The sequence below is a fragment of the Heteronotia binoei genome, chromosome 1, assembly GCF_032191835.1.
Source record: "Heteronotia binoei isolate CCM8104 ecotype False Entrance Well chromosome 1, APGP_CSIRO_Hbin_v1, whole genome shotgun sequence".
In the NCBI taxonomy this organism is placed as follows: domain Eukaryota; kingdom Metazoa; phylum Chordata; class Lepidosauria; order Squamata; family Gekkonidae; genus Heteronotia; species Heteronotia binoei.
Window position 1 is genome coordinate 22,596,642 of NC_083223.1, and position 23,122 is coordinate 22,619,763.

The 23,122-nt window shown below is 42.8% G+C and overlaps 1 protein-coding gene across 1 annotated transcript in view; it reads left to right on the forward strand.

The window, feature by feature from the left end:
- The window catches only part of IQCA1 (IQ motif containing with AAA domain 1), a 125,917-nt gene that overhangs the window by 12,829 nt on the left and 89,966 nt on the right, over window positions 1-23,122 (forward strand). The window contains exons 4-6 of the mRNA XM_060232432.1: window positions 644-835; window positions 3,836-3,907; window positions 22,745-22,950. Of these exons, the coding sequence (XP_060088415.1) occupies window positions 644-835; window positions 3,836-3,907; window positions 22,745-22,950 (470 nt within the window). The remainder of the gene's footprint in view (window positions 1-643; window positions 836-3,835; window positions 3,908-22,744; window positions 22,951-23,122) is intronic.

Consider the following 23,122-nt stretch of genomic DNA (forward strand, 5'->3'; position numbering starts at 1 on the left):
TCCCCTGATCTCAGATCAGGAAGATGTGGGGAAAATTGGAGGGGGCTGCAGGTCAAAATGTGGCCATGCAGCAACTAGTGGGCCACCACTAGCTACCACTGGCTGGGAAAAGCTGATGGCAGCTTAACCACACATCTGAATCCACAGAGAGAACGAAGAGTACACGCATGGCGACACATGAATTCTTCCAAAACCCACATCTGTTTTTGATGGACACTTCACTGCTTGGAGCCAGTGTGGTGTAGTAATTAAGAGCGGCAGAGAGCCAGGTTTGATGTCCCACTCTGCCTCATGAAGCCTGCTGGTTGACCTTGGGCCAATCACAGTTCTGTCAGAACTCTTTCAGCCCCACCTTCATCACAAGATGCCTGATGTAGGGAGCAGAAGGGAATATGATTGTAAGCCAATTTGAGACACCTTAAAGAGAAAAACTGGGTATAAAATCTCTTCTTTTTTTGCATCTTGCCAGAAAAAGGAGGGAGACAGAGTATGGATATTTGACATTCTGTCATTGAGTCAGTTAGGAAAGATGTCAGAATTGACCCATGGGTTTTATATTGCTCAGACTTGGTTTCTGGGAAAGGTTAGTGCCTGTGTTTTAAATGAGTTTATTTTTACCTCTCATTTCAATTTTATGCTGTAGAAAAAACAGTTGAAGGTAATGGTCTTGGAAGAAGCTGTTCGATTAATCCAAATAGCTGAGCGTGCAAGACAGGGCCGGCTTAGGGCTACGTTCATGAAGCAAATCTACCTTGAAGAAAAAAGAGAGAGGCAAGCAAGACTTCAGGGCAAAAAAGGCCCAGATGTGGATTCTTCGGCAGTTTGTATTCAAAAGGTAAAACACTGTTATGAAAATACTAAGTTTTTCATAGATCAGTTTCGCACTAGGCCTTTAATCCTGGTTTAGCCCTGTCCCCAAACTGACATTCTATACTAGAATTATAGAATCAATGAAACCAACTCAATGATTCTATGATTTTAGTGTAGAATGTCAGCTTGGGGACAGGGCTATACCAGGATTAAAGGTCTAATGCGAAACAGTAAGATGAGTTGACAATGGAGAACAATACTTGATTCATTATTGATTCATCAGTACTGATGCAGGAACTCCTGTTCTCTCCCCCCCCCCCCCCGGGGTTTGCTTTGTTGTCTGAACATGATAAAGATCTTTGGTGAAAATTTGGTAGTTACCTGAACATTCACCTAGAAGGCACAAAAGGTGGTGCTGAGGGAGCTCCCTTGCAGTGCTCTGGTACTTATCCTCTGCTGTCATCTCATTCTTCCCCAACTGAACTTTCAAAGGGAAAAGGAAAACTAGCAGTGGGGAGGGCTAGTGTTGGCAGAGGTGACATTCCTAAGCTCCCAACAGCAACGAAGGCACCCAGGTAAGCTTAGAAACATCTACAGCCACTTTGAAATCCTCAGTGTTGTTCTGACTTGTGATGCTCCCCCTCATCAAGGCTGTATAGGTAGTAGTAAAAGAATCATTGGGTTGGATCCAGCACAGAGTTTCTGCTCGCAATAGAGCTCCTGCATGGACGGAAAGGCTACGGTAGCTTCATGCACCGAGTCACACATTGTAGCCCAGCTTGCATTTCTATTTGCATGAGAATTCTGGCCACTATATTTATTGTAAGAAAAGTGCTAGGTGTTGTGCCAGATCTTGTGCAAGTGGAACTGTGCTAAGTCTGTTGGTGTTTCCACTTGTATGTCACTGGACCCAAGCCATTGTGTCCAAAAAGAGCTAGTATTGTATTTGGAAGACCCAAAGGCAGTAAGAACTTATTGTAAAATTTCGGCATGCCTCTTAACCGTGCTATTCCTCTGATGGTACACAGTATATCCATTGGTAGAAGTGGAGGGTGGTGATTTCCACCGATTTTTCCCACCGCAGATGCCCACTTTGTCCTCTGTGCTCTTCCTATCTGTTGAATCCCAGGAATGATGTTTCAGGGGACATTGTGGGAAGCAGGGGAATCACATTCCACAAAGCTCATGGGTAGCTGGACAGATGCCAGTGGCATGCCAACAGTTACTGATTTAGGATTCAGAGAGCAATGGCAATGCTCAAAAGACCCAGAAGACCAATTATGAGGACAACGATCAAAGAAAAGTTCATTGTAAGAAGGTGTGTTAAGGATAGACCCTTTTCAAGTATTTGTAAAGGTTATTATTGGAAAGGAGAAGAACAGTGGATCTCAAAAGGTTCTGAGGAACTGCCAAGCGATGGTCTTACAGGAGGAGAAGCCTAAAGCTCATCCAATTCGCTACACTGTTAGCTGGCACCTCTTAAGGGTTTTTATGTAGTAATACTGTCTGCATTATGGCTTGTATTATATTTTTTAAAACATTGTGTTTTAAGAATGTTGTATCCTGCCCTAAACCTGCTGTGCAGGGGAGGGTGGGCTAGAGATCAAATGAAATAAATAAATAAAGCCTTCCTTGTCCAAGGAAGAGAATCATAGAATTGGAAGGGATCTCCATGGTCAACAACACCCTGCACAATGCCAGGAACCAGACCCTTGTCAGAAGAGTCATGTTAGCATTGGACACAAGCAGGCAGCCTGTACTCAGTGGAACTTATTCCGCTGCTAATGGTAGAGCGAAGTCTTAGCAAGCTTTTGGTAAGCTCATATGAGGTGTGAGCTCTTGCAGAGAATGTGTGATGGGTTAAATAGCCTCTTATGTGGGCAGTATCAGTCACGGACTCATCCTCTTCTACTGAGTTGGACTGGATGATCCTTCTGTCATTCCCTGCAAATTTGCAAGCAAAAAAGATGATGAGGCGTCTGAAAACCAAGTGCTATGAGAAAAGGTTGAAGGAGAGTTGGGTATGTTTAGCCTGGAGAGGAGACAACTGAGAGGTGATATGATCACCATCTTCAAGTACATGAAGGACTGTCCTATAGAGGATGGTGCAGAGTAGCTTCCTGTTGCCCCAGAAGTTTGGACTAGAACCAGTGGGTTGAAATTAAATAAAAAGATTTTGTGGTTAAACATTAGGAAGAACTTCCTGACAGAGCAGTCTCCCAGTGGAACAGGCTTCCTTAGGAGGTGGTGGGCTCCTCTTTGGAGGTTTTTAAACAAAGGCTGGATGGCCATCTGACAGCAATGCTGCTTCTATGAACTTGAGCAGATTTTGAGAAGAAGGGCAGGAAGGGTTGCATCAGTGCTTAATTCTTGTAGCCCCCTCTTACACGCCCAGAGTAATGCTGTTTGTCACTTTGGGGTCTGGCAACAATTTTTCTCCAGGCAAGTTTTTCCAGGGATCCTGGAGAGGTTTTTTGTTGTTTGTTTTTTACTATCTTCTGGGCTTAGAGCAGGGGTCACTGGGTGGGGAACTTGTGAATTTACTGTATTGTGGAGAGGGTTGGACTAGATGACCCTGGAGGTCCCTTCCAACTCTGTGATTCTATGTGAAAATACCACTGTGGGGTGAAGGGTATAAGGGTTTCATTCAGATAACCCTGTTCTTATAAATGTGTTTTAAAACTTTAAGGACTGGTGTGTTCATTTGGGAGAAAGTGAAGTTACTTCTAGAGCATCCATGTACACTGTCTTATAGATTATATGAAATGAGAGAAGTATTTTAAGGGTTAAAACACGAGTGCAGTAAAAGATCACTTGTTAACAAACTTCACATGAATTCATAGAATAATCACTTCCGAATAAGATTAAGTCCAGTGCCAAACCCCCCCCCCCAGATGGCAACCTGGAAACGATCTTTTGTACAAGTTGTTTTTTCCTTCCTGTGTTTGTTTTTTCCCTGCTTGCTGCTGTAAAGGAAGTTGTACCAAGGTCAATTAATCATTTTAGGCTTCCTTTTAAAATTTAGTTTTGGCGTGGACACACCCAGTTGAAGAAGACTTTGAAAATTAGAGACGAAGAAATGATATTTCTAGGGATGGTGAGTCATCCTTATTCCTTTATTTTAAATCATATTAAGTAATTTCACCTCTTAAACTAATACAAAATAACAGAATATTCCAATACACTACATTATAAAGGTCCTCTGAGAACAAGAACAAATCTCTAAATCAAATCACAGGCACATGGTTGCAGAAAAGTTGGTTTACATTGCTGTTGGGTAAATTTACAGCATATAAATATTTGTAGGAAGCTTATTCTCAAAATATATTTATATAGAATTGGCAATTATTTTGTATTGGTTTAACCTTCAGGAAAATGTAAAATTAGAAATACTGTCAGGTAGATGATAAGATACGGGGAATACTTTTTGGTACTTTGTAAGCTTTTTTAATGAACATTTTTCTTGACATTGATAATTAAATTTATCAAGTTAATAAAAAAGTAGACATGGCAAGTATGCTTCCACTAGGAACAGGAAATCAGGAAGAAGATAGATGTTTAACTAGTGGCAGTGCAGGGTGGCCAGAGCTGAAGCCAAAGTAGAAGCGAGTGGACTCTTGACCACAACCACAACAAGTGGTGACTAAGTAGGAATGCAGGAGATGTTGTTCATCATTCAGTGGTAGCGGCTGTGTGTGACCTTCAATTCCTTTCCTACATAGACACTAGGAAGAAATATTTTAAATAAATAGCATAATTCATATATGTCAAGTGATTTCAGTTTCATAACTATAAGGATACCTTTTCTACATGAATGTGTGTGCCTGTATTTCACCTTGTAGTGGCATCACTTGTATCCTTTGGTCTCAGTAAAACCCTGTGCCATGACCCAGATGGGGGTGCCACCTGCCGTTTCCACCACTCTAGAATTAGGGTTCCTTGGGAAGGCCCAGAGTACCCTCCCAAGCCCCTCAGATCCCTTTTTTTGGCCAAGAAAATGGGAGTATAGACCAGGCAGAGTAACAAACAAAAAGGTTTATTTTAAACAGGAAAATCAATAAAGGGGAAGTGAAAGATAAGGTGCTTTAAAACTATAGGAATGTGGGTGAAGGAAAATAAACATAAAGTCCCTAATGCGACTGAACTTAACTGTTCCTTGTCTGTTAGGCCTCGGCCTGCTCACTCTCTCCCTCAGAGTGAGGATCTTCCTCCTAACAGCAGCTGTCGACCTCTCAAGAGGAAAGAACAGTGTCTGTCTCCTGAGACAGCTTTTAAACTATTCCCCTCAGAGCCTACTTGGACGCAGATTGGCTGAAACCAGCGCCAAGCATTCTGGAAATTGTAGGCTGTCTCTTCCTACTGAGACACATGCCTCACAGGCTCCCTAGGCCCACTAGGCCTCTCTCACACAGCACAGACCCTGTCTTCCCCTTCCCAGATCAAGACTAGCTAACACCCTGCAGAGGCAGTGCAGTGCTAGGTGGGCATGTGGGAGGCAACTGCAGACCTCCTTTTCCCCATAGCGGGCTGAGGGGAAGTCAGGGCTCTGTGGGTTCATGGGGGGCAGGAATTAGATCATGCCACATACCTGTGAGTGCATGTGTACATATGCTCTAAACTATATAATTAAATAAGAATAAAAATTCCGGATTACTAATGTTTCTTCTCAGACACTATCTTGTTCTGCAACTGTAAGATGCTTCTTATTGTCATATAAGAGATGTGCACCATAGTTTTTGGCAAGGCTAGGAAAAAGAGGGAAATACTGTCTTTTTGAAAATATATATAGTTTTATTATTTTAAGCTTCCAATGTAATAGAAAGTCACAGGGAATTATATGGCTGATGCAAACAGCTTTTCCTGCCCAAACCATCACATGCTCTGGTGGTGGATGCCCCCTTCCTTTTTTGCTGCCACATGGATAGGAGCTTCTCAGCATAGCTATTCTGTTTTCAGTCCTATATGTCCCAAACTTGGTGCTTTTTCACCAGCTTTCTGAGGGTCCCTCCTAGCTTCTTTTTTTAATGGAGATTTTTCCTTGGCAAGGGATCATCTGTCCCAAGTGAGGTGACTTTCATTGATCTACCCTTGGTTTCCGTGCCATTGTTGCTTGTGGTGTCCAAGGCTTGTGGGGTTGCAGAGTCCAAGGCACTTTTGAAAAAAATGTATGAAATGGGTAACCAGAATGATCCACAGTGATGAGCATGAACTCTGTCACATGTGTCTGGGAGAATTGCATAATGTGGTTATTTGCAAAATTTGCCAGGGAGTTATGCGTAAGGTGCATTTGGATAAAGCATCTTGTTTGAAGGCTGCGCTATGGAGAAAGGCTCTATTGGCCTCAGCCCATCAAAATCGGTTCCAGGATCAGAACCTCTGAAACCACCCTCCTTGAGCCAGTCAGCCTCATTGGTTCCAGCACGGGAGTCCCATTCTGGACCACCATCAATGTGATCAGTTCAAATGGCTCTGACATCTAAGCAGGCTTCATGCCTTTATAAGGGAGCCTCTTCAATTACTCCTGCTTCCTTCCGTGAGTAGCTTGCTAATGTCCCAATGTGGCACTGCACCAAAGACAGAAGAGGAACACAAAGTAGCGCTTACCTCTAACTTGTTCATCAATGCCTTCTGTGCAGACACGCATTCCCTTCCTCCTGCCCCACTGTGAGTTCTCGCATATCGCACTTAGTAGCGTGTTTGCTTGCGGCAGCCTGGCAGAAACTGAAGGAAAGGGGGCGCCACCTCCAGAATATGTGAGGGTTTGACCGCAGAAAAGCCATTTGCATCAGCTCCTGGGGGAGGGGCCTCAGAGGGCTTTTTGGCCTCTGAGGAGAAAATCTGTCCATGGCTGGCCTGCGCAGGTGCAGTCCCAATGTGTGTCTGCACAGAAGATGTCTATGAACAACAGTTGCAGATAAGAGCAACTCTGTTTTTCTGATTAGTTATGTCTGTCGCAGGTGACTATAGCTTCCCGTTTAAAAATGGGGGTCTGGGAGTTGTGTGGGCCAGGATGTTCCAAATCCTTTCATGTTTGGCACTTCAATTCCTGTGATCATCCAGAAGCCAATGGTGAAATTCTGAGGCCCCCGGCTTTATTTTTGGATGTTTTTATGCCTGCTACTGTCAACTGTAGCTTTTAGTGAAAAGAGTATGTGTAGGGGGCATGCAGAATCTGGAGATAACCTGGACCAGGATGTTCTGATTCCCTTAATTTTGGACGCAGCAATTCACACCATCATTCTGACACTAGAGACCAAATTTTGAGGCTCCTAGGTTTAGTTTCGATTGAATTATGCCTTCCACAATCATAGCTTCCAGTACAAAAAAGAAAGGGTAGGGGGCCCTGGGGACTGTGCAACCCAGGATATTCTGATTCCATTCCTGTTCGGCAGTACAATACCTATAGTCATCCTAAAACTGTGCCAGTTTTTAGGCACCAAGCTTTCGATTTGGAGGAGTTAAACATTAAAACTGTATAAAATATGCAGACATACACAAGCACTGAATATTTGAAATATATATTTGATATTTGGTGTTTCCCATACTTTGAGTAACCCCTCCATTTCAGAATAAGAATACTTATGCTACAATCACAACCTGTTCCAACATAACTATTTTGCTCCTATCTTAGGCCACACGCACAGTCACAATTCCAAGGAAACCAATAACAGGTTTATCCACATACTGCTGAAAGCTTTCTTGTGCCGAAGCCCTGCCGAAGTGTATGGGAATCATGCTGTTCTTTGGGATACATCTGTTTTAATCATTGACAAATTGCCCCAGTGGGTGGGTACATTGGCATAATCTTTTGGCTGTGACATGCCTCAGTGGACTCGAAAAACATATACAATAGTGAAAGCAGGAAAGCAGAGGTCTGGGGAGGAAGGGATGACGGGATGGGTCCATGACCTGCTGTCCTGAGCATGCTGTGAACTGTGTCTGCCCCACGAAGAAAGCTCTACTGAACCTTGTACCAGTACCAGTCCTGCTCTCTTGTCTGGGCATCTTCCTATGAGCAGAGATGGGCAGTAGTTTATTGTTTCATTTAAAATATTTGTATGGCGTCTTTTCACCGAACTGAGATTCCCTAAGGCAGTGAGCAATCAGAACAGTATTGAAATACAGATAAATACATACATAATATTTAAAACATTCAATTAATAAACATGCAGACACACAAACTAGGAGGAGGACCAAACAACACAAAAACCTCTTCATCTGCTGGCAGAAGAACACAATAGAGGAAAACAGATGGATCTTCCTGGGGAGGGACTTTCACAGTTTAGGCACCACAACCAGGAACACCCTTTTTGAGCTGCCACGTATCTAACCTCAGATGGTGGGAATACCACAAGAAGGGCCTCTGAAGATGACTGGAGTGATTGGGTAGGTTTGTATGTGTCCTGACCAGTCCCAGCCTGGACTTGTCCCCGGGCCCCTGACCTGGTGCATGACAGCAACCCTGATGACCAGGCAGCCCAAGTACTTACCGGCTGACTTGACCCATTGCTGGAGGATGAGCCACTGTTCTGCCATGGAACCACCAGGAGAACCCAGGAACTGCCCCCTAAAACCACCAAGCAAGGCCACAGCCCTGGGCGGCTCATTAACCCATTGTGGTGCTGTGGGAGGAAAGCAGAGCAGTGTGGCACCAAGAGAGCCCAGATGACCCCCGAGCACCAGCAGCAGGACAGAGTGTGTCGGCCTCTCAGGGTCTGGGCCTGCCACAAAGAGGGAAGGATGCGGGAAACAGCAAGACCCAAGATGTGGCCATCCCATAGGCTCTGCCCCAAGTGTCTGAGCCTATGAAGGGGGGTGGGGCTGCAGGAGGAAGCTGGGGGAGGGGGCTTGGGAGGCCGGGAGGGATATATAGAACACAGCTGGGAAGGAGGTCAAGGATGAGAAGGCTGGAGCTCATGAAGGCAGCAAGAGAGGGCCAGAGCAAAGGAGCTGATCGGTACCCAGCCAAAGGGGGAACAGCCAAGAAGGGTGATGTAAGCCTTCCACCCAGTCTGAGACCTCTGGCTGCTCCTTCTGGGCCAAATGTCAGGGGCAAAGACAACGGCATTCCCAGGGAAGGGGCCACCAGCAGAGGCAGGGCATGACCATATGGGAGTAGGCAGTTCTTAAGATGGGGAGCAATGAATGGGCTTGAAAAGGTTCTTAGGTGTAAGGATGTGTCCCTGGCAACCAAGATCAAGATAATTCATAGTATTTCCCATTCCGTGTTTGGGTGTGAAAGTTGGACAATGAAGAAAGTGGACAGGAAGAAAGTTGATTTGTTTGAAATATGTTGGAGGAGAGTTTTATGGATATTGTGGACTGCCAGAAGAGACAAATAAGTGAGTTCTACATCAAGCCAAGACTGAACTCTCCCTAGAAGCTAAAATGACTAAACTGAGGGTACTTTGATCACATCGTGAGAAGACAAGATTCACTGGAAAAGCCAATAATGCTCGGAAAAGTTGAAGGCAACAGGAAAAGAGGAAGACCCAACATAATTCAGTGAAGGAAGCCATGACTCTCTGTTTTCCAGACCTGAGCAAGGGTGTTAATGATAGGATGCTTTGGAGGTTATTTATTCGTAGGACTGCCATAAGTCAGAAGCGATTTGACAGCACTCAAGACATACACACACACGGTAGGGATACTCATGAACCAAACTGTTTTGTCAATAAAATTTAACAAATATTTAATAAATAAAACACAGGATGGGTCTGATCTAGTGCAGAAATGGACTTTTTCTCCTCTCCCCCCCACACATATACTCTGTTCTTTTCTTAGTGTTCTTTTCCTTCTGTGAACCCTGGGGAAGCAAACAGCTATCCTGCATAAACTCACATGTTGAGGGAAAAGTTCCAAAGATCAAATTGCTTTGCAATATAATTCTGTTAGCTTACTTTTTAAAAAAATGCAGGACTTGCTTTTCTGATATTTTAGGAAGTAGATGAATAATCTTTTTTTAATAAAGCTGTCTCAGTGGAATACTGACACGTGAGAAAGGAATTATTAATTTCATTTTGGAAGGAATTTATAACTAGTAATCATTTCTAATCATCATGAGAAATCCCTTTACTATAGAAGTAGAAGTATTTTTATTTTTCTGAATAATGCTTGGATTATTCTGTCACATTCAGTTAGCTGTAAGACAAATCATACCAAAAACCTACCATAATATCCTCTTGATTATCAACATATAATGCAACACATTTTTCTAAAAAGTCCTTTGCTTTAAAAACAAGGATTGGTTTTGTGATATTTTTAAAAAATCTACTCACGGCAATGGTATAATTTCTCCTGTTTGGATATTTGTAAACCTGATTAACTGTGCTTTGAAAAGCCTGCTTAACATTGTAAAACCTACAATGCTTTGAGTTCTGAAAGGATTCTGACTAGCAGTGATCACCTCTTTGTTAAAGAAGGGAGAGAGACTGGGGCATTCAGTCTAGGTGGTAGATTGTGCCAGTCTATATAGACTCTTTTATAGTATTTATGAAGACTAGAGCATTGAGTTTGATCAGATTGTCAGATTGTCAGTGCAAAAAGTTGTAGTGAAATTGTGAAAAGCATGATAAAGGGCAGCCTCGTCTTCTTACCCTTTGCTCAGTTAGTTGTAAATGGATTTGATAGCTTGCCATGAATGTTCACTTTGATGTAGATTTTTACTAAATTAGTTCAGCCCACTGAACAAAATGATTGCCAAAGCGGAAAGCTCCTAATAATATTAGTAAACTTTAAATTCAATTATACCTTATTACTTTTATTCATTTTATTTTAAACATTTCTATGCAGGCTTTCCACCCAATTTAGGGACCTCATGATGGTGAACATTAAAACAAAACATTAAAACGTTTTGAACATTAAAAAATCATTTAAAATACAAATGTGTATAAAATATTTGAAACAAATAAAATATAAACAGAAACATGTGAAAATACACAGAAAGGAGTTGCCACCAAGATACTTTCAAACAAAACAGGAACAGAATAGTCAGCCTTGAAGTGAGAATGAAAAGAGTCTTTAGTCCCTTTTTTGATCCCCATTCTTGAATGCCTGTGAGATTACTAATGCCCCAACTCTTCTCCAGCTGGTGCAGTAAAACAACTGTCCAAATCCATTCCCAGTGGCAGCACCCTTCCTGCCACTCACTTGCTGGCCCCTTATTGAGGGGGCCCAGCTGAGACTGTCTAAATCAGCGGAAAAGGAAGAAGAAGAAGATGATGATGATACTGGATTTATATCCTGCCCTATACTCTGAATCTCAGAGGGTCACAATCTCCTTTACCTTCCCTCCTCCCAACAACAGACACCCTGTGAGGTGGGTGGGGCTGAGAGAACTCTTACAGCAGCTGCCTTTTCAAGGACAACTCCTATGAGAGCTATGGCCGACCCAAGGCCATTCCAGCATCTGCAAGTGGAGGAGTGGGGAATCAAACCCAGTTCTCCCAGATAAGAGTCTGCGCATTTAACGAACTACTACACCAGACTGGCTCTCTGGGAGTGTGTGACTGCCCAGATGACCACTCAAAGATCATCAGTTCCAGGTAAACAACCTGTGTATCTTTTTCATGGTCTCAGTGCAGACCCACACTTGAGTGATTAGTGAGCTGAAACCACAGTGGATGGTGGGTGCTGGCGTCTAGTACATAGAAGAGCATTAAGGTACCCCAAAAGACCATGTAGCTGTAAAAAGGTCTTCCTAGTACTCTCTCTGGAGAAAACAGCAGAAGTTACAAGTCTATGGAACGGCTTAGGAACAAGCCTGTGATACCAAACTCACAGGGAAACTTCACCTAAGCATACTTTTCCCAGCCAGACACTTAAAGCAAGCCAAGTATCCCTCCTAGGTTTGCAGCCCCCCAAGTCTCCAAAGAGAGCTTCTGAAGGACAGCAAGGCATACATCCCTAGAGTTCTGACGGGCTCCCCAAAGTAACCCCATGACAGTTTAGCAGGCACCCCAGCCAATAGAACACAAGCAAGGGAAGCATGGCCACAACTTTCACAGCCCCCTCAAAGGTCAAAACACACAGGTCCAGAGCACATTCATTAACTGGGGTGTATTCCTTTACTCTGCAGAGAAATGGAATGTTAAGCTGGCCAGGCCACACACACACCCCAAGTCTCCAAAAGCTGATTTTGTACAGAAAGACAAACATCCCCAGAGTTTCACCAGGGGCTCCCTAAAATAACCTCATGCCAGGTTGGAAGGCACCCCTGGCAAGTACTGAAATCCTCCAAGGCATGTCTCCGATGCTCCCAGGCCCTATCAGGCCCAAACACATTGATCCTCTGGTCCAACCCTGGGTGAAATTTCTGGTTTTCTTTGGAGGATAAAATAAAGGGGGCTATCCAGGGTTTTTCTCAACTGGGGAATCTTAGTGATAAATGGCTGGATGTGGGGAGCCTTTCTTGGAGCAATCTTGGGTAATTTCAGTGAGAAAGGGTTGGGGGGAGGAATAAAATGGTGGGTCATCAGTCAAGGCACCCAATAGCTAAGCTCCTGTGCTCATCATGAGAAGAGAGACAGGGTGACTCAGAGCCCTGAGTCCACCTAACACCCAAACCCCAGCAGGGAAGAGATGTTCACAGTCAGGAGGGTATAAATGTAGTTAGGTCCTTAGCCAAGGCACCCAGTAGCTATGCCCCTCCGCTCAGTGTGAACAGAGATAAAAATAGTTTCACTTACCTCTAATTGTACCATCAACATCTTCTTTACATTCCCTTCCTCCTGCCTTGCTGTGAGTTCTCAAGTATTGTGTTAAGTATTGTGTTTGCTTGTGGCAGCCTGGCAGAAACTGAGAAAGGGGGCACCACCTCCAGAGCACTTGACCATTTCGGCAGGAAAAGCCATTCACATTGGCTGCTGTGGGAGGGGCGCCCCCCCTCAGAGGGCTTTTTAGCTGGAAGAAAATCTGTCCGTGGCTGGCCTGTGCAGGTGAACAAGGGCATTAACTGAAGCCATGTATGAAGTTCAAGGTGATAGCTGTATCCACACAGTCACAATCAGTGACTTCAGTGAGTGACCTGAGTCACAATCAGTGATGTGTCATGAGGTAATAAGCTGCCACGTGGTGAGCTTTGAGCACTTCACCTTTGAAGGTGACAGTAATCTGTTTCACATCCTCTGGAAGGTGATTCAATGCTTGGAATATATTTCCCTAGAGAAAATACTGGTATCTGGCAATACAGGCTACCTTCAGCAATGTGGTAACTGCGGAATACACAGAGGAATATGCTAGTAAATAGAATTCTGGTTTCTGCTCATACCATACCATCCCATTTCCCTTTCCATGAGAGCAGAATGGGATGCAAGTCTTCTTTTGACTTGATGGAACTTGGGGGAGAATGAAGACAGAGCTACTGGTTGTCCCTTGAAAAACTTTCAAGAATTCTCAAAATTGGACAAAGAATGTTGCAAGGTTATGGCTGGGTCCTGCAGTTTCACCCTCTTGGTGCCTGCTAGTCTCACCTATTTCCCCATAAAGAGGGCTTGCTGGGTCTCAGAATAGAGAGAGGAAGAGGTTACCTTCCAACTCTCTTCCACCTCCTCTCCACGAATACCTCCTGACGTCCCAGAAGGTGCCCTGCCTCCTTGGCTTGGCTTCCTGCCCCTTGTCATCACAACCCAACATGGCCTTGCCATTGGGCTTGGCCTCCCACAAGTATCCCTGCCTTTTGGGGAAGTCAAGGCCTCCCACAGCTGCCTCCAGCATAGCTGAGTCCCTTCCTGCTTCAAGTTGCCACTTGTCTCCCTGCCTTCCTAATTAATCTGTGGGACCACACAGCCCTTTTCCAGTTCGGTGAGAACCAATTTGGTGTAGTGGTTAAGTATGCAGACTCTTTATCTGAGAGAACCGGGTTTGATTCCCCACTCCTCCATTTGCAGCTGCTGGAATGACCTTGGGTCAACCATAGCTCTTGCAGGAGTTGTCCTTGAAAGGGCAGCTGCTGTAAGAACTCTCTCAGCCCCACCCACATCACAGGGTGTCTGTTGTTGGGAGGGGGGAAGGTAAAGGAGATTGTGGCCGCTCTGAGACTCTGAAATTCAGAGTATAGGGCGGGATATAAATCCAATATCATGTTCTTCCCACCCAGCCTTCCCCACTGCTGGCATCTCTCTGTCACTTACCTTGAGGTGATGAGACTTACTGGAGGCAGTTGGAAGGAACTGAGTGGGGAATGAGTTTCTCCTCAGCTCCAAGCATGTGCAGTTGGTGCCTGCTTTCCAGAGTGAAGGAGAAAGTCCACCAAAAAGCATTGAGGCTAGCTCTGCAAGATCCTAGGTCGGTCCCTGCACAGGCATGGTACCCAAGTGTTGGACTGCACAGATGACCTTTGGAAAAGCATGTTATAGGTATGCGACCCAGGTGGAGGGGGAGTTTTTTGTATTTTGTTCTCATTTTTTCATGTTAGTGATTTAGAATAAAAAATCCTTGCTGAATACGCTCCTTTGCTGGACTAGTCATAAGGTTTGCTATTTTATTTTGGTTTTAACTTGTAATGATATAATTGTTCTTGTAAGCCACCTTGAGCTAGGAGGAAAGATGGGGTGATAACTTTTTAATAAAGGAATACATCAGGAGTCCCCTGCGTTCCACCATCACTTCAAGTTAGACTAATTACAGGCACATCATTATGGGGATGGGACAAGTCAAATGGAATCAAATAAACATAACATGTCAGCCATAGTCACAAGAAAAACAGCTCCATATTGAACTTCTGGAGCACATAACTACATATAAGGCCTTTGTATCTTTCTCCCAGTCATGAAATTGGATGGTATGGGGCAAAGTAGTAGTGCGAGTAACCAAGGATACCATAACCACTATGTACTAACCACCATGTACTACCTAATAGTACTAACAAAATAAGTAGAGGGTTGCTACAGGTATTTGTCATAGCTCCATTGGAGATGACTTTGTCCTCTAGTGGATGAAACACCAGTCCTGGGCTGTCATTCTTATCCATCTCATAACTAGGGCCATAAGGAAGATGAGCAGGTACTGCACAAATGACATCCTAATCAGTTCATGGCCCAGACAGCCTTGGTTTACCATTGTCTTCCCATCTACCCAAGGGCTGATTTCTTCACCTATCCATTGCTCCAGACTTCCTGTCTCAGTAGCACAGCAGGTTTCTGCATCCTGACACTGAATATGGTAGATTGGGGGATCCATCTGGAGCACCACCTTCAGATGCCCTTCGTATCCTATGGGTGTAAGTGGAAGTTCCTTACCACCTTTGTGACAGCACAGGGATAGGACTCATCCACGTATCCTGTACCTTGGTTTGGAGTACCTGCTCCATATAAATCCTCTTAGGATTATCACATTCATTTTCTAAAGTCCATCTAATTGCTATTTCTGCTTCATGGCTGTTCATTCAGGATTGCTCACTCTTCAACAACAACAACAACAACAACAAAATTTTATTTGTATCCCGCCCTCCCCGCCGAAGCAGGCTCAGGGCGGCTGACAGCATCAATTCAAATTTCAGTTATACAAGGAAAACAAAATTACATTTAAACATTGAACATTAAAAATTCTGGTTAAGTTTAAAAATTAATTAAATTAAATTGATAAAAGTGCTAATGCTATTTGTTCTTTTATTTGTTCACCCAACTGATGATTCAAGGATCTTACTAGACACCACCTCCAGTAAGGACAGATCTTCCCTTTGTCCTTATCCAACTAATTGGCAAGCTGTTTGAGCTCCTTACCCTACAAGATAGTTTTCCTAGTAGTAGTCTTCTTAGCTAGGGAGGGCTAGTAAACTGCTCTGTATTCACTCTTTCCTTATCCCCATATATACAGGGACAATGTAGTCTGGATGTTGCCTTTCTCCTGGAGGTGTTTTTTAGATTGCATCTGAACCAATACCTGGTAGTTTTTATCTTCTTTCCAAAACCAACCTAGAAAACTGAAAGGGCCTTACATTACTTGAATGCTCAGAGAACACTTTCATTCCACCTGGATGGATCTGCCTCTTTTTAGAAAGACTGTGACCCTGTTCCTGTGCTACTCAGTTTCATAGAAAGGACAGACTGTTTTCACAGAGCTTTAGACACTGGGTTGCAAATAATATCAAGCTTGACTACAGAATGGCCCACAAGCTCTTCCTAAGACATTCAGGAGTTCATTCCACTATAGCTTTGACCACATCCTTCAGTTTTAAAGTAAATGAAATCTCCTTTGGGTACCTAGCTTGGCAACTGGAATTGTCACATCCTTTTAAAATGCCCAGCATGTCCAGGCTCTTGCTCACTGCAGCTTCGCTACAATATTATGTACTTTAAACAAAATACATACATTTTTTGTATCACTTACAGAGATTACTATAGCATTTGCCTATGAAATGGCAATAGTTTACTACAAATAACTAATCTCCTTGTCTTTTCGTGAGTATTTCACCTGACAGCTATTTATTACAAACACATCATTGTTTCATCTAGTTAGTAAAGGTTGCCTTTACTAAAATGGCTCTCAGTAATAATATAAACTGTAGCTGAAGAAATAATTGGGTTTCTTATAGCAAAATTTCAAGTTCCCTAAATAAGTAGAGCATGAATATTCTTTAGTTCATCCAAACAGGAGAAATAATACATCTAAGTGGGCCAAATTCTGTTTCATTAAGCGTGCATTTAAAATTGCAATTTGGCTCCAGGGTTGTTTGCTATGTTCATGATTTTGTTGATTGGGATTTCATCTGCTTTGTGTGCTTTTTATACACCAGATGTGAATGCTACTTTGTCATTTCCCTTTATGCAGTGGGCTGTCCACCAAAAACCTTGTGTCAAATAATGGAATAGTTCTTTCAGAGAGTCATCTTTTTTGTCTTTTTACAGCTGCCGGCTGGTATGACTGCTCAGTTTCAGTTAAACTTGATAATAATAAGCAGCTCTTATAGATTGTTCAAAGAGGTTTGCATACCTTTTGTTCATACAGAAGCCCTGCATGGTGGATCAGTATTATTGTCATCTTGAAGGGAGGGGTGTGTGTCTTGAGACTACCTGGGGTTGCTCAATTAGACAAGAGGTTAAATCCAAACTAAGATCTTCTTGACTTATATCTCCTTTGCTAGAATGCTATGTCATTTTAACAGAAGTCTCCATAGACAGTTAAAATTGTTTTTGTGAATGATGCAATGAAAGAGGATTAAAAGGTTCTAAACATTTCATTAACTTTTCTGTATTTTTTTAATTGTTTGGAAAGACTCTATTTAAGTGTCCAATTTACCCTAAGCAGAGTTACACCCTTTTATTGAAATAATTACACGTAGAACTGTGTGACTTTATTTAGAATTGCACTGTAGGTGCCCAATCAGTGCTAAGGCATCTCTTGTCAATCCAAGCACAGAGTAAGTCTCCATACCCTTCATCTGGTGTCATCAGTTTCTGTGACAGGGAAAGTTTATCCTCATGGATCAGTGAACTTAAAGAGCGACCCTAGGAATGTCTAACTCAGAATTCCTTTCCTTTATTTTCTTTATTCTATACTTCATGCTCATGGATCAATAGTTCATAAGCCAACAAATTTGTTATGGTACAGAATAATACAATCTAATGGCACAGAATAATATAACCCAATAATACAGAAAATACCCAAACAGCCAGGAATACTGAGTGTAAAGTATAAAACATGCCATTAAGAAAATGAATCATTAAAAACCATAGTTAAAATTTTTGCCATAGCAAGAGTTACACTTGGTTCACTATCAACCAAAAGCTTTGTAACTTACTTCTTGTTTTGAGACGTGCCCCCCACTTTTGAATATATACTGTAATCCATTTATTGCTAGCCAGTTCATGACTCAGAATTCCTTCAGTAATTCAGAATTATCAATGCACAAGTTTTTATGCATCCTGCCCGCACGAGTGGCAGACTCAGGAAAGGTGGCTGTATAGGCATCCCAGCAAGGTAACATATACAATTCTAAAAGGGCTGGACGGGGTCTTGTTCTGAACTTACAGTGAAATCCTAAGATCAGTTTTCTAGGAGTAATACCCTCGTAGAAGGGAACTATAAATAATGAAAGCAGCTACATTTCTGCAGATTATAACTTACGCATTTTTTAAAAAAGTATTTAATTAAAGACAGAGTGCTTTCACTTAGTATTCAAGCATTAAAATGGATTTTTGAGGGCAAGTGGCATTGCATAGCCCAGACTTGACAGATCTTGGATACTAAGCAGGATTGATGCATAGAAGGGAGACCAATAATGAAGACTTTGCAGAGGAAAGCAGTGGCAAACCACCTCTGCTTTTTGCGTGCATTGAAAACTGAATGCTAGGACTGCCATAAGTCAGCTACAACTGGATGGCATTTTACACACACACATTAAGATGTGTTTATTATATTGGGCATCCCATTGGCGGGACTATAACATTTTTAAAAATCAGCATGCCATTGAGGGCCAAGTGCTAGAATGCCATTTCCCATTATTTCTCAGGTGAGCATATCACTTGAATTAGAAATGCCAGGCGCATATCGGCCATCATGCATGAAACTTAACTAATGCCCATTTTCTTTCAGCCTATTTGTAGCTTTTGTGAAAACCAGAGAACAAAGCGCAGAGCAACCCTCCAGCCATTCACAAGACTGATGGGCTGGAAAGGACCCTCTTGTAGCTGAATGTCCACTTTTGCCTTATTAATTTAAACAACAGTTTAAGAAAAAGCCTATCAAACATTAGATAAGCATTTTAAGTTAATGGGCCATCTAGTCCTATTTTTCAGCACGCATCTTGCATCCTATTTTTACAGCAACATCCATTATTAATAGGCATATTATTGCTGACAGAAGGCCTAGCTAAATATGTGAATTTCGTTATTCAGTTTTGGGTCATTAACTACAGAAAGCTTGTAAACATAATGGTATCTATCCACATAGGAAGCCTTCATTAAGATGTATTATTCTGTTGCTGATGTGACGATCATATACTACTAAGTAAGCAGTACACACCAACTATGTATAGATTTATTTTTAAACGAGCAGAGTGATTAGCAGTAGGATGAGTTAAGAAATCTATATTTTGCATGGCCGGAGACATTACTTCGACATAGAAGCATGAAACATCTCTTCAGGAGAAACTCTGCATTAGTTGCTCCAGAATAATACCTGGATAGGCTACGGTGTTTTCTTTGGTTTAGGCTGCCTGAGATCACACTAGACGCTGGAGGGTCATGCTTTCCAGCGTTTTCACCTAGTTGCATTCTCATTTATTCTGGAGTCATAATTGATGATCCGGCCTCCCTGTTAGTAAAGCACAACTAGCCATATTTGTCTACTTGAAGAATTCTGTACAGAGATAGTAAAACAATCCTCTTATTAGGGCATAGCAAAATCAGAAAGTGATATGAAAGCTTTTGTGTTCACCAGTAGGCTTGATGGTAGACAAAATGGATCTCCGTCCTTCTATAGAAAGTGAGTTTTGCATGCAGCCCAAATTCAGATTGTGCATAGGGAGGGCAGAGGTGATTTTTAATCTTTCAACCCTCACTTGGTTTCATTAACTGAAATTAGGCTCCTCGCTAGGGTTGCCAAGTCCAATTCAAGAAATATCTGGGGACTTTGGGGGTGGAGCCAGGAGACTTTGGGGGTGGGGCCAGGAGACATGGGGGCGGAGCCAGGAGCAAGGGTGTGACAAGCATAATTGAACTCCAAGAGAGTTCTGGCCATCACATTTAAAGGAACAGCAAACCTTTTAAAATGCCTTCCTTCCATAGAAAATAATGAAGGATAGGGGCACCTTCTTTTGGGGCTCATAGAATTGGATCCCCTGGCCCATTCCTTTTGAAACTTGGGAGGTATTTTGGGGAGAGGCACTAGATGCTATAGTGAAAATTTGGTGCCTCTATCTCAAAAAACAGCCCCCCCCCCAGAGCCCCCAATACTCGCAGATCAATTCCCCATCATTCCCTATGGGACTCGTTCATGAAGGTGCATAATGGCTTTGGGGGCGGGGCTTCCCCCGCCGGCCAGCTGGCTGGGGGAGGGGGGAAGGCTGTAAAACCGGGGGATCCCCCGCTGGGCCCTGGGGATTGGGAAGCCTACTCCTCGCACATTTATTAGCATTTGCAAGGGAAAAAAATGCATATCCTTTTTCTTTAAAATGCCAACAGTGGCACAGAAAAACCAGTTGTGGCCTGCAAAATCAAATGGGGGCTGAAGGGTTAAATCCTCTCTTCCCAATCAGATTTGGAACTGCAACATCTGCTATTTAAACATTTAACAGGTAGATAGAGATCTGTCATCTGTGTCACTTCTGTGATGGTCCTCAGAACAGGTGGTCCTGGGTTAGACAGGCCTGTGCTGTGATTCGGTCTAAGACTGCTTCATGCATCCCTTTGTGTTGAATTATTGTCAAACGTCCACCATTGCAGTGGTGCAAAAACAAATATAGTTTCTTTAAATGTTGTAATAAATCCAGCAAGATAGCTGAGCATTTTCATTCTCATTCCCCTTTGCTGCTTTACAAGTAGCTAAGCTTATTCTTTGCAGAGGCTATTAAAATAATGGGAAACTTCAGCAGTGTATTTTTTTTATTAAAGTACTTTGCTCTTTTTATGGGGGTTTTTTTCTCAAGGGAAGTGGATTTCCTCATAATCGCTCACCAGCTGCAAAAAAAAAATATGCCAGGAAACAACTGACTAAACACTGCACATAAAATTAAGCAAAGAAATTAAGAAACAATACTCTAATTAGTAAGAACCAATGGGAAGTGCAAACATTGGGAAATTCAATTTAAAAATCTTTGGCACCCTTCTGATATGGATAAACAGAGCAGTTGCTAAACAGCAGTCTTCTCACCTGCCTTCAGAAAGCATTGCACACTTGAAACATTGTTTTTAATATTGGTAATTGACACAGAAACATTAAAACAGTCATCCCTTGTGTGCTCTGTGTGTGTGTTTGCTGGAAGGAGCAGGTCTTTTTCTTCCTTGATTGCTGACAAATGAAATTCAAAGAATAAATCCACCAGGCCCTGTTTGCTTTGAATGTTTAAGGTGCATTAGAACAGGACATTTACCATATATATTATGAAATCTACCACTGGAAGCACCTCAAGTACCAGATAGGTCAACTCTAGAAAACTAAAAAAATAAATAAAACCTCTAGAACAGTGGTGGCGAACCTATGGCATGCGTGCCAGAGGGGGCACTCAGAGCCCTCTCTGTGGGCACATGTGCTGTCGCCCATTTTCGCCTCTCTGGCTATCCACGCCGCCCAATTTCGCTTCCCCTGCTCTCTCCACCACCTGTTTTTGCTTTCCCTGCTCTGCCCACCACCCGTTTTCGCCTCTCTCGCTCTCTCCACCACCCGTTATTACTTCCCCTGCTCTCCCTGCCAGCCGTTTTCACCTCTCTCGCTCTCTCCACCACACGTTTTTGCTTCCCCTGCTCTGCCCACCACCCGTTTTCGCTTCTCCCTCTCTGCCCGCCACCTGTTTTCGCTTCCCCTTAATTAAACTGTATGGGGAGGGACAGTGGCTCAGTGGTAGAGGATCTGCTTGGGAAGCAGAAGGTCCCATGTTCAGTCCCTGGCATCTCCAAAAAAGGGTCCAGGCAAATAGGTGTGAAAAGCCTCAGCTTGAGACCCTGGAGAGCCGCTGCCAGTCTGAGAAGACAATACTGACTTTGATGGACCAAAGGTCTGATTCAGTATAAGGCAGCTTCATATGATCCCCTGCTTTCCGTCACCTATTTTCCCTCTCTCGCTCCCCCGCCACCTGTTTTTGCTTCTCCCATTCTCCCTGCCGCTTGTTTTCACTTCCGCCCCCCCTTTTTGCCTCTCCCTGCCGCCCATTTTTGCTTCCCCTGCTCTCCCCACTGCCCATTTTCTAAACTAAAACCTCAGTATTCAGGTTAAATTGCTCTGTTTGCAGTTTGCGATAAATAATTGGGTTTTGGGTTGCAGTTTGGGCACTCAGTCTCTAAAAGGTTCACCATCACTGCTCTAGAAGATCCAGCATAGTTCCAAGCATCCCTTTGGAACAAATAGTAAAGTGTAATGTGAATAATTCCAGGATGGGGGGAAACAAACAATAGATTGAGTCATTCTTTCCTCATGAAAGCCGTCACATTATTTATTTGTTTTATTTAATATTTATTTAATATATTCATTCTGCAAATACATATGATCTGTATATTAAGAATATTTATGTACAATATGAGAATAAATTCAGGAGACTCCAGAGGCTCAGTGTTCGCAAAAATGGTTGTCCTTGGCTTTTACTAGCTTGGTACTTGTCTGGGAGCCTTTTGTCCAAAATAATGATGACTAAGTTGTCTGTTGTTTTGCACACCCAACATAGCATAGAGCAAGGACATGCTGCGTGCCATCTTCTGTCTCTGGGCATAACAAAGATGCTTTATACTAAGTCAGATCATTGTCCCATCAAGCATGCTTTGGTCTACTCCAACTGGCAAGTATTCTCCAGATTTGCAGTCAGAGACATCTTCCAATCCCATTCCTATAATTCAAAGTGCCTGGAGTCAAACCTGCAACCTTTTCTATGCACTTCAGCACAATCCTATGCTGCAATTTTCTGTGATTCACATATTCATTTTATTATATGATAACTGTAATTGCTGCATGAATAATGTAACAAGCACATTTATCTCCTGTCCAGATACTGAAGGATAAACTGAGGGGTGGGGAGAATTAGAAATAGACTCTTTTAGCATCCTGGTTAATTCTATCCTGTTCTTGCTTCCTTAACAATTCAGAAGTTTTCTCCATAATGCTTCTGGAGCATTGTTGCAAGTCCAAACTGGGAGAGATCTCATTGTGTTGTGTGTGTTCATTCAGAGAAAGCTGAAGAAAATACCTCTGAAGTGACCAACAGAAGAACATAGAAATAAAACAAGGTGCAAATATGGTATAGGTAAATATTGTTGTTGATGCCTAGTGCCTATTCTTGCTTATTTTTCAGATCCCACCTGCTCATTTCCAAAGACCTAGTGCTTCTTTGATTCGTGCCCAGAAGGTGGATCATCTAAGGTGTGAAATTCAGGAGATGCATGAGTCAGATTATCAGAGTGCTCTGGTATCCATCAAAGAACGTGTGAAAGAAATTGAAGGCCCTGACATCAAAGAGAGTCTGCAGGATCAGATCCGCCAGTGGTTCATTGAGTGCCGGTGAGAATACAGCAAAGGAACAAAAAACTCAGTATAAGAATCACAACACGCTTTAAATAATTCCTTTGTACCTGATATGCTTCTTTAGTAGGGGAAGTGGTTTGAACAAAAACATAGATCACAGATTAGATAAGGCACCTCTCCCATTTTGAGCCTGTAGGCATCTTTGGAG